General features: G+C 45.1%; 1 protein-coding gene across 4 annotated transcripts in view; it reads right to left on the bottom strand.

Moving 5' to 3' along the window:
• The window catches only part of grk6 (G protein-coupled receptor kinase 6), a 47,654-nt gene extending 41,166 nt beyond the window's left edge, over positions 1-6,488 (bottom strand). For 2 of the 4 annotated variants that reach the window (XM_087995461.1, XM_087995459.1), the window contains exons 1-2: positions 6,419-6,488; positions 4,067-4,162 (exon numbers count right to left, since the gene is read on the bottom strand). In XM_087995461.1, the coding sequence (XP_087851587.1) occupies positions 4,067-4,162; positions 6,419-6,470 (148 nt within the window). In that variant the 5' untranslated portion in view covers positions 6,471-6,488. Of the gene's footprint in view, positions 1-4,066; positions 4,163-5,932; positions 6,108-6,166; positions 6,186-6,418 lie in introns of those variants that run through there. The other 2 variants (XM_087995460.1, XM_043703900.2) reach the window with 2 other exon arrangements.
• Between the last annotated feature and the right edge of the window lie 6,147 nt (positions 6,489-12,635).

Here is a 12,635-nt window from a genome sequence, read left to right as displayed (position 1 = left end):
ATCCTCATGTTAACGGGCCATGCTCAACCATCTTTAACTGCTTCATCAGAGAGCTGCTCTCTATCTTATGGTCAGAAGTAGGAATGCTCACTGATGATTTTATAACGTTCAGCATCATTTAAGACTCAGAAACTGAAGAGGTCCCTGCTGACAATCAACATGATCTGGATAACATCTGGGTCTGGGTCGACAGGTGGCAGGGAGCATTTGCCCCACATTAATACCACGGGCATTATGGTGGTTCAGTGGTTAGCACTGTTGCCTCACAGTGACAGGAACCCAGCTTTGATTCCAGCCTCAGGTGGGGTTTGCATGCTCTCCCCATATCTGCATGAGTTTCCTCCAGGTGCTCCGGGATTCCTCCCACAATGCAAAGGTGTGCAGTTAGGTGAATTGGCGACATTAAACTGCCTATAGTGTTCAGAAATGTGTAGGCTATGTGCATTAGTCAGGGGAACGGGTCGAGGTGGGTCAGTATAGACTTGTTGGGCCAAAGGGCCTGTTTCTACTCTGTAGGGATTCTATGATTTGTAATAAGAGACAGAATATCAAGGAACAACCATTCCTTGATATTCAATAGTGTTACCATCACTGAGTCCCCCACTATCGAAATCCTTGGGGTTACCATTGACCAGAAAATCAACAGAAATCCAATCAGAGGGTGTTCAGACATCGCTTGGTTGCATCCGAGGAGTGGATTTTGCAGACAGTGTGGGTGTCAAGGGTATCAATGGAAGGATCTGCAATGAAGGAATGGTCAGCCCCAAACATTATATCACTGTGGTGTTTCCATCCCTCCTTCTGTCTCGAACCAATGGCGAGGAGAGATGACAGAACAGCGAGACATAGGAAGCTCACTAGCAAGAATTCCAGCGAGTAAAGGAGCACAAATTGAAAGAGTTTCTGGAAGCTGCTGTTGGTGAGTAACAAGTTAGATTTCAGAAATTGTTATCAGAGCAGACAGCATCAGAAGCATAAATTTAATATTCAAAATATTTAACACTGTAAGGATAATTAAGAAAGAGGAGTGAGATATGGCAAGAGAGTGGATAGCAAAGGTGGTTACCCCAGAGTCCAATGGGATCTTGATCAGATGGGTCAACGAGCCGAGGAGTGGCACTTGCAGTTTAATTTAGATAAATGTGAGGTGCTGCATTTTGGAAAGGCAAATCAGGACAGGACTGACACACTTAATGGTAAGGTCCTGGGGAGTGTCACTGAACAAAGAGACCATGGAGTGCAGGTTCATAGTTCCTTGAAAGTTGAGTCACAGGTAGATAGGATAGTGAAAGCGGCATTTGGTATGCTTTCCTTTATCTGTCAGAGCATCAAGCATCGGAGTTGCGAGGTCATGTTGCAGCTGTACAGGACATTAGTTAAACCACTTTTGGAATACTGTGTGCAATTCTGGTCTCCCTACAATAGGAAGGATGTTGTGAAACTTGAAAGGGTTTGGAAAAGACTTACAAGGTTGTTGCCAGGTTTGGAGGGTTTGAGGTAGAGTTATAGGGACAGGCTGAATAAGCTGGGGCTATTTTCCCTAGCACATCAGAGGCTGAGGAGTGACCTTATGGGTATTTCTAAAATTATGAAGATCTTTTCTCCAGAGTCAGGGAGTCCAAAACTAGAGGACATAGATTAGATTAGATTAGATTACAGTGTGGAAACAGGCCCTTCGGCCCAACAAGTCCACACCGCCCCGCCGAAGCGAAACCCACCCATACCCCTACATTTACCCCTTACCTAACACTACAGGTAATTTAGTATGGCCAATTCACCTGACCCTGCACATCTTTGGATTGTGGGAGGAAACCGGAGCACCCGGAGGAAACCCATGCAGACACGGGGAGAACGTGCAAACTCCACACAGTCAGTCGCCTGAGGCGGGAATTGAACCCGGGTCTCTGGCGCTGTGAGGCAGCAGTGCTAACCACTGTACCACTGTGCCGCCCATAGGTTTAAAGGTGAGAGGGGAAAGATATAAAAGCGACCCAAGGGGCAACCTTTTCACACAGATTGAGCTGCCAAAGGAAGTGGAGGCAGCTCGTACAGTTTCAATATTTAACAGACATCTGGATGAGTATGTGAATAGGAAAAGTTTAGAGGGATAACAGAACTTAATTTATATAGAATATCTGGTCAGCATGGAAGAGTTGGACCAAAGGGTCTTTTTCTGTGACGTATATCTTTATGACTAGATCAGAAAATTATTTTAAAAATAAACAAAGCTAGGTTCTATAAGAGTGCCCATGAACCACTCATGGAATATTGCAAAAACGACTTCATTCACTCAGATTGTTCAGGAGAGGGAAATCTGCCGACCTGTCCTGGCCTACGTGTGAAACGATTTAGCGAGCCATTCAGTTCAATGACAGACAGCCTTACTAGCAATGCTCATAGCCCATGAAATAATGATAAGAAAAAAAATTAGGCAGAATGTGACATCTCTCACAATGAACCACATATGACCAAGGAACAAAATTGTCTCCTCAGCCCACTGGCCTGATCCATCAATTAAGACTATTGCAGATCCGATTTTAACATTCCTGCATATTCCAATAATCTTTTATCCCCTTGATAATCAAAAATCTACCTACGTCTGCCTTAAAAACATTTGAAGATTCTGCACCTACTGTGTTGAGGAAGAGAATTCCAAAGAAACTCAATCACCTGAGTAAAATACTTTCTCATTTCTGTCTTAAATAGGCACGCCCCGCCCCCCCCCCCCCCCCCCCCGCTTATTTTTAAACAATCACCTCAACATCCGTCACCAGGGCTCCCCGAGCAGTACAGAACCCGTCACTAGGATATCACCAGGAGACCTAGTGGCCTGACAGCTGATGCCCAGGCACAGGCAAATAGGCCAACACTGAACTATATTATGGAGAACATTCAGAACAGGGTATTGCAGAGTGGAGCATGGAGCAGAATATAAATTCAGCAAAATCTGACAACAAAAGCACATGAGAAACAGTGGTAATGATATCCCATCTCAGCCCAACCACTGAAGATGCTGATTGGTGAGTGGCTAGTAACCATTTGGACATAATTGTCTATCGAACGCTAGTCTACTTGAGAAGAGGCCATGGTGTTGGAACTAGTACACGAGCAGAAGTACAGAATTGGCTAACTAATAAAAGACAGAGGGAGACATGTTCAGGAATGGCATCCTGTAAGTCATTAAGTGCCACAATGCTGGAGTCACAATTGTTTACAATAAATATCAATGACTTGGAGGAGGAAAGTGATGATGGCGGGCTTCACAAAAAATAGGTGGATGACCAAGTCTGCAGAGTGGAGCTAATGGGCAAGAAGAGAGTTGGGAAAAAGGGGGCATTTTCAGATTGGTAACTGCAACTGGTGGAGTGTCAAATGAATCATAATGACTATAATGATCCAAGATGGCGACAGAGTAGGAGACTCCAGCCAGAGCTCCTCTGCTCCGTCCATTCTTTGTCTTTTTCTTTCTTTTCAAACTTCTAACTTTAAAATATTTGGACAGGAACAAAGGAGGAGAGCCCGTGGACCAGGCCAGCACGGCACGGCGTGGGGGCAGATTAGTGGTAAGATTAGTGGTGCTGGAAAAGCACAGCAGGTCAGGCGGCATCTCAACAGCTGGAAAATCGACATTTCAGGCATAAACCCTTTATCAGAAATGAGGCCAAAGGTCCCAAGGTAAGGCAATTGTTCAGCCCCTGAAATGTACATCCTCATTAGCAAGGAGGGAGCATTTTGGAAGTAGTGAGCCTAATTGAGAGACAGTTAGGGCTATCATAGAAAAGAGCAAAGACCAGGAAAAAAAGGCTCTTATGAAGTCGAGGTGTGACTTAACTAAATATAAAACAAAGAACTGCTGACGGCTTGATTTAACTAAAATGGACCAGACACTTTGAATTAATCACAAAATAGCATGGGTTCTGATTAACTTTGAATCAAGCCTGTCTAAGCACATCTTCCCAACAAGCATTGCCCCAGATACACCACTTAGTCGACAGTCCCGCAGGATCAGAGATGCACATTAATTTCAGACCTTGCCTGTCAATCTTTCCCAATGAATATGACTCACCAATTGTCTGTCTCAGCTCTTCACACAGGCTGATGTGGGGAAACTGCAGCATCTGACGCCATTTCTTGCTTTTCCCCTTCCATCTCCCACCACCACCTGCACAGGACACAGAGGAAGGGCAGAGGGTGAGAGCAAGACCAAGGAGGGAGAGTGAGAGGGATGATAATGCATCATAGAACATTACAGCACAGTACTGGCCCTTCGGCCCTCGACGTTCTGCCGACCTGTGAAATTCATCTGATGCCCATCTAACCTACACCTTCCATTATTATCCAGATGTCCAATGCCCATTTAAATACCCTTAATGTTGGTGAGTCTACTACTGTTGTACGCAGACTGTTCAATGCCCCTACTACTCTCAGAGTAAAGAAACTACCCCTGATATCTGTCCTAAACCTGTCACCCCTCAATTTAAAGTTATGTCTCCTTGTGTTAGCCTTCACCATCTGAGGAAAACGTTTCTCATTGTCCACCCTATCTAACCCTCTGATTATCTTCTACATCTCGATTAAGTCACCTGTCAACCTTCTTCTCTCCAGGAAAAACAGCCTCAATTCCCTCAGCCTTTCCTCGTAAGACCTTCCTTCCACACCAAGCAACATCCTAGTGAATCTCCTCTGAATCCTTTCCAAAGCTTCCACATCCTTTCTATAATTAGATTAGATTACTTACAGTGTGGAAACAGGCCCTTCGGCCCAACAAGTCCACACCGCCCTGCCGAAGCGCAACCCAACCTGACCCCTACATTTACCCCTTACCTAACACTACGGGCAATTTAGCATGGTCAATTCACCTGACCTGCACATCTTTGGACTGTGGGAGGAAACGGGGAAAACGTGCAAACCACGCAGACACGGGGAAACCGTGCAAACTCCACACAGTCAGTCGCCTGAGGCGGGAATGTAGGGACTAGAACTGTATGCAATACTCCAGGTGCGGCCTTACCACTGTCTTGTACAGCTGAAGCATGACCTCATGGTTCCGAAACTCAATCTCCCTACTAATAAACACCAACACACCATATGCCTTCTTAACAACCCTAATCAACATGGGTGGCAACTTTCAGGGATATATGCACCTGGACACCAAGAGCTCTCTGTTCATCTCCACTGCCAAAAATGTTACCATTAGCCCAGTACTCTCCATTCCTGTTATTTCTCTTGAAGTGAACTATCTCACACTTTTCCACATTAAACTCCATTTGCCACTTCTCAGCCTAACTCTGCATCTTATCTAGGTCCCTCTGTAACCCACAACATCCTTCGGCACAATCCACAACTCTGCCTACCTTAGTGTCATCCACAAATTTACTAACCCATCCTTCCACACCCACTGCCAGATCATTTATAAAAATTGAGGAGAAAGTGAGGTCTGCAGATGCTGGAGATCAGAGCTGGAAATGTGTTGCTGGAAAAGCGCAGCAGGTCAGGCAGCATCCAGGGAACAGGAGAATCGACGTTTCGGGCATAAGCCCTTCTTCAGGAATGAGGAAGGGCTTATGTTCCTCATTCCTGAAGAAGGGCTTATGCCCGAAACGTCGATTCTCCTGTTCCCTGGATGCTGCCTGACCTGCTGCGCTTTTCCAGCAACACATTTCCAGCATTTATAAAAATTACAAACAGCAGTGGCCCAAAAACACATCCCTGTGGCACACCACTGGTAACCGAGCTCCACGATGAACCTTTCTCATCAACCACCACCTCTGTCTTCTTTCAGTTGGTAAATTTCTGATTCAAACCGCTAAATGACCTTCAATCCCAAAACTCTGTATTTTGTGCAATAGCCTACCGCATGGAACCTTATCAAACACCTTACTGCCATCTCACCAGTCTGAAGAAGATACAGCAAGACCACCGTGCAACTCACATTCACGTTGCACACACTGTCAAATCCCATCGCATCCTCTTCCACACCTAAGATTCTTGCTTCTCTACACCAACTACATGCAACACTACAAATCTTCCTATCCTCCCAAAATTACTCCTCTCTCATTCTCAAATCTTCCTCACCCTCTCTGGCTCTCAGTCACACTGCACCCTCCTCACCCTCTCAGTCACACTGCACCCTCTCTGGCTCTCAGTCACACTGTACCCTCCCCACCCTCTCTGGCTCTCAGTCACACTGTACCCTCCTCACCCTCTCTGGCTCTCAGTCACACTGTACCCTCCTCACCCTCTCTGGCTCTCAGTCACACTGTACCCTCCTCACCCTCTCTGGCTCTCAGTCACACTGTACCCTCCTCACCCTCTCTGGCTCTCAGTCACACTGTACCCTCCTCACCCTCTCTGGCTCTCAGTCACACTGTACCCTCCTCACCCTCTCTGGCTCTCAGTCACACTGTACCCTCCTCACCCTCTCTGGCTCTCAGTAACACTGTATTTGCGACGATATTCTCCAACTCCATCCCAGGACCTCACCCTCCGTAGATTTTTCCCGGAAGCGTCAATCTGATTGGCTCCCCAGGGTGTCACCGCCCCATCTCACTGATTGGTTGCAGTTTCACTGCGGGTTCCTCCTCAATGTGATTGGAGGCGAGAGTTTGCTACCAAATCATTGCGCCAATCTGAGCAAAGTACACTGACCTACCCGATTCCGGGGGGGAATCAGATCCGAGAATCTGTTGATGCTGTTTGATCTCGATGTCAGTGATGTAGGGGACGGGAACCAGGTGGCTATCCTAATTTCCCATCTGTCCCCATGCCTATTTCAATCTGTTCCCATACCCACCCCAATCTATCATCACCATGCCAATCTGTTCCCAAACCCATCCTAATCTATCAAACCCACCCCATCTATCATACCCATCCCAATCTTTCCCCATCCTCATCCCCATCTGTCCCCATGACCATCCCAAGCTATAATGCCCATCCCAATCTGTCCCCAAACCCATCTCAATCTGTTCCCATACCCATCATAACCAATCATTCCCACCCCAATCTGTTCCCAAACCCATCCCAATCTATCATGCCCATCCTAATCTATCACACCCATCCCTTTCTGTTCCCATACCCATCCCAATCTGTCCCCATATCCATCTTAATCTATCATACCTCGCCCAACACAATCTATCATGCCCATGTCTATCTGTTCCCATGCCCATCCCAATATGTTCCCACTCCATCCCAATCTGTTCTTATATCCATCCCAATCTATCACACCTTTTCCAATCTATCATACCCATCCCAATCTGTACCCATATCCATCTTAATCTATCATGCCTCGTCCATCACAATCTATCATGCCCATCTCTATCTGTTCCCATGCCCATCCCAATATATTCCCACGCCATCCCAATCTGTTCTTATATCCATCCCAATCTATCACACCTTTTTCAATCTATCATACCCATCCCAATCTGTCCCCATATCCATCTTAATCTATCATGCCTCGCACATCACAATCTATCATGCCCATCTCTATCTGTTCCCATGCCCATCCCAATCTGTTCCCACGCCATCCCAATCTGTTCTTATACCCATCCCAATCTATCACACCTATTCCAATCTATCCCCATACCCATTCCAGTCTATCATACCCATCCCAATCTATCGAACCCATTCCAGTCTATCATACCTATCCCAATCTATCATATCCTTCCCAATCTGTCGAATGAAGCTCAGTCTATCAAACACATCCGAATCTATCGTACCCATCCCAATCTACCATACCTATCCCAATTTATCATACCCATCCCAATCTATCATACCCATCCCAATCTGTCCCTTTACCCATCTCAATCTGTTCCCATATCCGTCCTAATCTATCATACCCCTCCCTATATGTTCCCATACCCATCCCAATCTGTCCCCATATCTATCATAATCTATCACACCCATCCCAATCTGTCCCCATATTCATTTTAAGTTATCATACTCATTCCAATCTGTCCCCATGCCCATCTAAATCTGTTCCCAAACCCACCCAAGTCTATCAAACCCATCCTAATTTATCATACCCATCCCATCTATCATACCCATCCCAATCTTTCCCCATCCCCATCCCCAACTGTCCCCATGTCCATCCCAAGCTATCATACCCATCCCAATCTGTCCCAAACCCATCTCGATCTGTTCCCATACCCAACCTAATCTATCATTCCCACCTTAATCTGTTCCCAAACCCATCCCAATCTATCATGCCCATCCTAATCTATCACACCCATCCCTATCTGTCCCCATACCCATCCCACTCTGTCCCCAACTCTATCATAATCTATCAGACTTTGCCCATCACAATCTATCATGCCCATCTCTATTGTTCCTATGCCCATCCCAATCTGTTCCCACGCCACCCCAATCTGTTCTCATACCCATCCCAATCTACCACACCTATTCCAATCTATCATACCCATCCCAATCTATCCCCATACCCATTCCAGTCTATCATACCCATCCCAATCTATTGAACCCTCCCAATCTATCATACCTATCCCAATCTATCATATCCTTCCCAATCTATCGAACACATCCCAGTCTATCAAACACATCCCAATCTATCATACCCATCCCAATCTACCGTACCCATCCCAATCTTTCGAATCCATCCCAATCTATCATACCTATCCCAATCTATCATACCCATCCCAATCTATCATACCCATCCTAATCTATCGAACCCATCCCAATCTATCAAACCCATCCCAATCTATCATACCCATCCCAATCTATCATACCCATCCCAATCTGTCCCCATGCCCATCCCAATCTGTTCCCATACCCATCCTAATCTATCATTCCCACCCCAATCTGTTCACAAACCCATCCTAATCTATCACACCCATCCCTATCTGTCCCCATACCCATCCCAATCTGTCCCCATATCCATCTTAATTTATCATACTCATCCCAATCTGTTCCATCCCCATGCCAATCTGTTCCCTTTCCCATGCCAATCTGTTCCCAAACCCATCCCAACCTATCAAACCCATCCCAATTTATCATACCCATCCCATCTATCATATCAATCCCAATCTATCCCCAAACCCATCTCAATCTGTTCCCACACCATCCTAATCTATCATTCCCACCCTAATCTGTTCCCAAACCCATCCCAATCTATCACACCCATCCCTATCTGTCCCCATACCCATCCCAATCTGTCCCCATACCCATCTTAATCTATCATACCCATCCCAATCTGTCCCCATTTCCATCTTAATCTATCAGACCTCGTCCATCACAATCTATCATCCCCATCTCTATCTGTTCCCATGCCCATCCCATTCTATTCCCACGCCATCCCAATCTGTTCTCAAACCCATTCAATCTATCACACCTATTCCAATCTATCATACCCATTCCAATCCATCCCCATACCCATTCCAGTCTATCATACCTATCCCAATCTATCATATCCTTCCCAATCTATCAAACACATTCTAGTCTATCAAACACATCCCAATCTATCATACCCATCCCAATCTATCGAACCTATCCCAATCTATCAAACCCATCCCAATCAATTATACCCATCCCAATATATCATACCTATACCCATCCCCATCCATCCCCATATCCATCTTAATGTATCATATCCATCCCAATCTATCATACCCATCCCAATCTGTCCCTTTGCCCATCTCAATCTCTTCCCATACCCATCCTAATCTATCATTCCCACCCCAATCTGTTCCCAAACCCATCCTAATCTATCACACCGATCCCTATCTGTCCCCATACCCATCTCAATCTGTCCCCATATCCATCTTAATCTATCATACCCATCCCAATCTATCCCCATATCCATCTTAATCTGTCATACCTATCCTATCACAATCCAACATGCCCATCTCTATCTGTTCCCACACCTATCCCAATCTGTTCCATCACCCATCCCAATCTGTTGTCATACCCATCCCAATCTGTCACACCCATTCCAATCTATCATACCCATCCCAATCTGTTCTCATACCCATTCCAATCTATCATACCCATCCCATTCTATCATACCCATCCCAATCTATCGAACCCATCCCAATCTATCGAACCCATCCCAATCTATCATACCTACCCCAATCTATCATACCCATCCCAATCTATCGAACCCATCCCAATCTATCATACCCATCCCAATCTGTCCTCATTCTCACCGCCATCTGTCACCCACATCGATCTTAATCTATCATACCCATCCCAATCTCTCCCGATGCCATCTCAATCTGTTCCTATACCCATCCCAATCTATCATTCCTATCCCAATTAGTTTCCAAACCCATCCCAATCTATCAAACTCATCCCAATATTTCATACTCATCTAATCTATCACACCTATCTTTATCTGTCCACGTATCCATCTTAATTTATCATCCCATCCAAATCTATCATGCCCATCTCTATCTGTTCCCATGCCCATCCCAATCTGTTCCCATGCCCATCCAATCTATCACACTCATTCAAATCTATCATACCCATCCCAATCTGTCCCCATAACCATCCCAATCTGTTCTTATACCCATCCCAATCTATCATGCCCATCCCAATCTATCATACTTATCCCAATCTGTCCCCATGCCCATCCCAATCTATCACACCCATCTCATTCTGTCCCCATTCCCATCCTAACCTCTCATACCCATCCCAATCTGTCCCCATTCCCACCTTAATCTATCATGCCCATCCAAATCTATCATTCCAATCTCAATCTGTTCCCATGCCCACTTCACTCTGTTCCCATACCCATTCCAATCTATCATACCATTCCCAATCTGTTCCAATGCCCATATCAATCTGTCACCACACCCATCCCAATCTATCACACTCATCCCAATCTGTCCCTATACCCATCCCAATCTATCATACCTATCTCAAACTGTTCCTATGTCCATCTAATCTCTTATGACAGACATCCCAATCTGTTTCTGTAATCATTACCACATTTTCCCAAACCCAGGCAATCTGTTCCCAGGTGGCCAATTTTGACAGTGTTAGGCAAGAACATTCAGAAGTTGATTAGGGATGGATGTTTGCAGGTAAAGGGATGGCTGGAAAATGAAAAGCCTTCAAACATGAGATAACGAGAGTCCAGAGATAGAATATTCCTGTTAGGGTGCAAGGCAAGTTTGGTAGCTGTGGGAATGCTGGATGACTAAAGACATGGAGGTTTTGGTTAAGAAAAAGAAAGAGGTATATGTCAGGTATAGACAGCAGAGATCGAGTGAATCCTTAGAAGAGTATAAAGGCAGTAGGAGTGTACTTAAATGGTAAATCAGGAGGGCAAAAAGGGGAAATGAGATAGCTTTGACAAATAGGGTTAAGAGAATCCAAAACGATTTTAATAAATATATTAAGGACAAACTTTGAGGATCAGCAAGGCAGCCTATGTGTGGAACCGCAGGAGATAGGGGAGATACTAAACAAGTATTTTGCGTCAGTGTTTACTGTGGAGGAGGACATGGACGATATAGAATTTGAGGAAATAGATGGTGACATCTGGAAAAAATGTCCATGTTACAGAAGTGCTGGATGTCTTAAAATTCATAAAGATGGATAAATCCCCAGGACCTGATCTGGTGTACCCTGGAGCTCTGTGAGAAGCTAGGGAAGTGATTGCTGGCCCCCTTGCTGAGATATTTGTATTATCAGTAGTCACAGGTGAGTCATAGAGTCATAGAGATGGAGGTGCCGAAAGACTGGAAGTTCCCTAGCATGGTGCCACCACCTAAGAAAGGTGGTAAGGAAAAACCAGGGAACTATAGATCAGTGAATCTGATATCGGTGGTGGGTAAGTTGTTGGAGAGAATCCTGAGGGACAGGGTTTAAATATATTTGGATAAGAAAGGGCTGATTAGAGATGGTGAACATGGCTTTGTCTGTGGGAAATCATGACTCACTAACTTGATTGAATTTTTTGAAGAAGTAAAAAAGAGGATTGTTGACAGCAGAGCGGTGGGTGTGATCTGTATGGACTTCAGTAAAACATCTGACAAGATTCCTCATGGCAGACTGGTTAACAAGATTAGATCATATGGAATGCGGGGAGGACTAGCCATTTGGATATGGAACTGGCTCAAAGGTAGAAGACAGAGGTTGGTGGTGGAGGGTTGCTTTTCAGACTGGAGGCCTGTGACCAGTGGTGTGCCACAAGGATTGGTGCTAGGTCCACTACTTTTTGTCATTTATGTAAATGATTTGGATGTGCACATAGGAGGTATGATTAGTAAGTTTGCAGATGACACCGAAATTGGAGGTATAGTGGATTGTGAAAAAGGTCACCTCAGATTACAGCGGAATCTTGATCAGATGGGCCAATGGGCTGAGGACTGGCAGATGGAGTTTAATTTTAATAAATGTGAGGTGCGGCATTTTGGTATGGCAAACCAGGGCAGGACTTGTACACTTAATGGTAAGGTCCTCGGGAGTGTTGCTGAACAAAGACTTTGGAGTGCAGGTTCATAGTTCCTTGAAAGTGGAGTTGCAGGTAGATGGGATAGTGAAGAAGGATTTTGGTATGTTTTCCTTTATTGGTCAGGGCATCAAGTATAGGAGTTGAGAGGTCATGTTGCAGCTGTACAGGACGTTGCTTAAGACACGATTTTAATATTGTGTGCAATATTGGTCTTCCTCCTATTGGA

The sequence above is a fragment of the Chiloscyllium plagiosum genome, unplaced genomic scaffold, assembly GCF_037043375.1.
Source record: "Chiloscyllium plagiosum isolate Xiang-an unplaced genomic scaffold, Cpla_swu_hap1 HiC_scaffold_16, whole genome shotgun sequence".
NCBI classification, from domain to species: domain Eukaryota; kingdom Metazoa; phylum Chordata; class Chondrichthyes; order Orectolobiformes; family Hemiscylliidae; genus Chiloscyllium; species Chiloscyllium plagiosum.
This window is presented reverse-complemented; position numbering and strand designations above follow the sequence as displayed.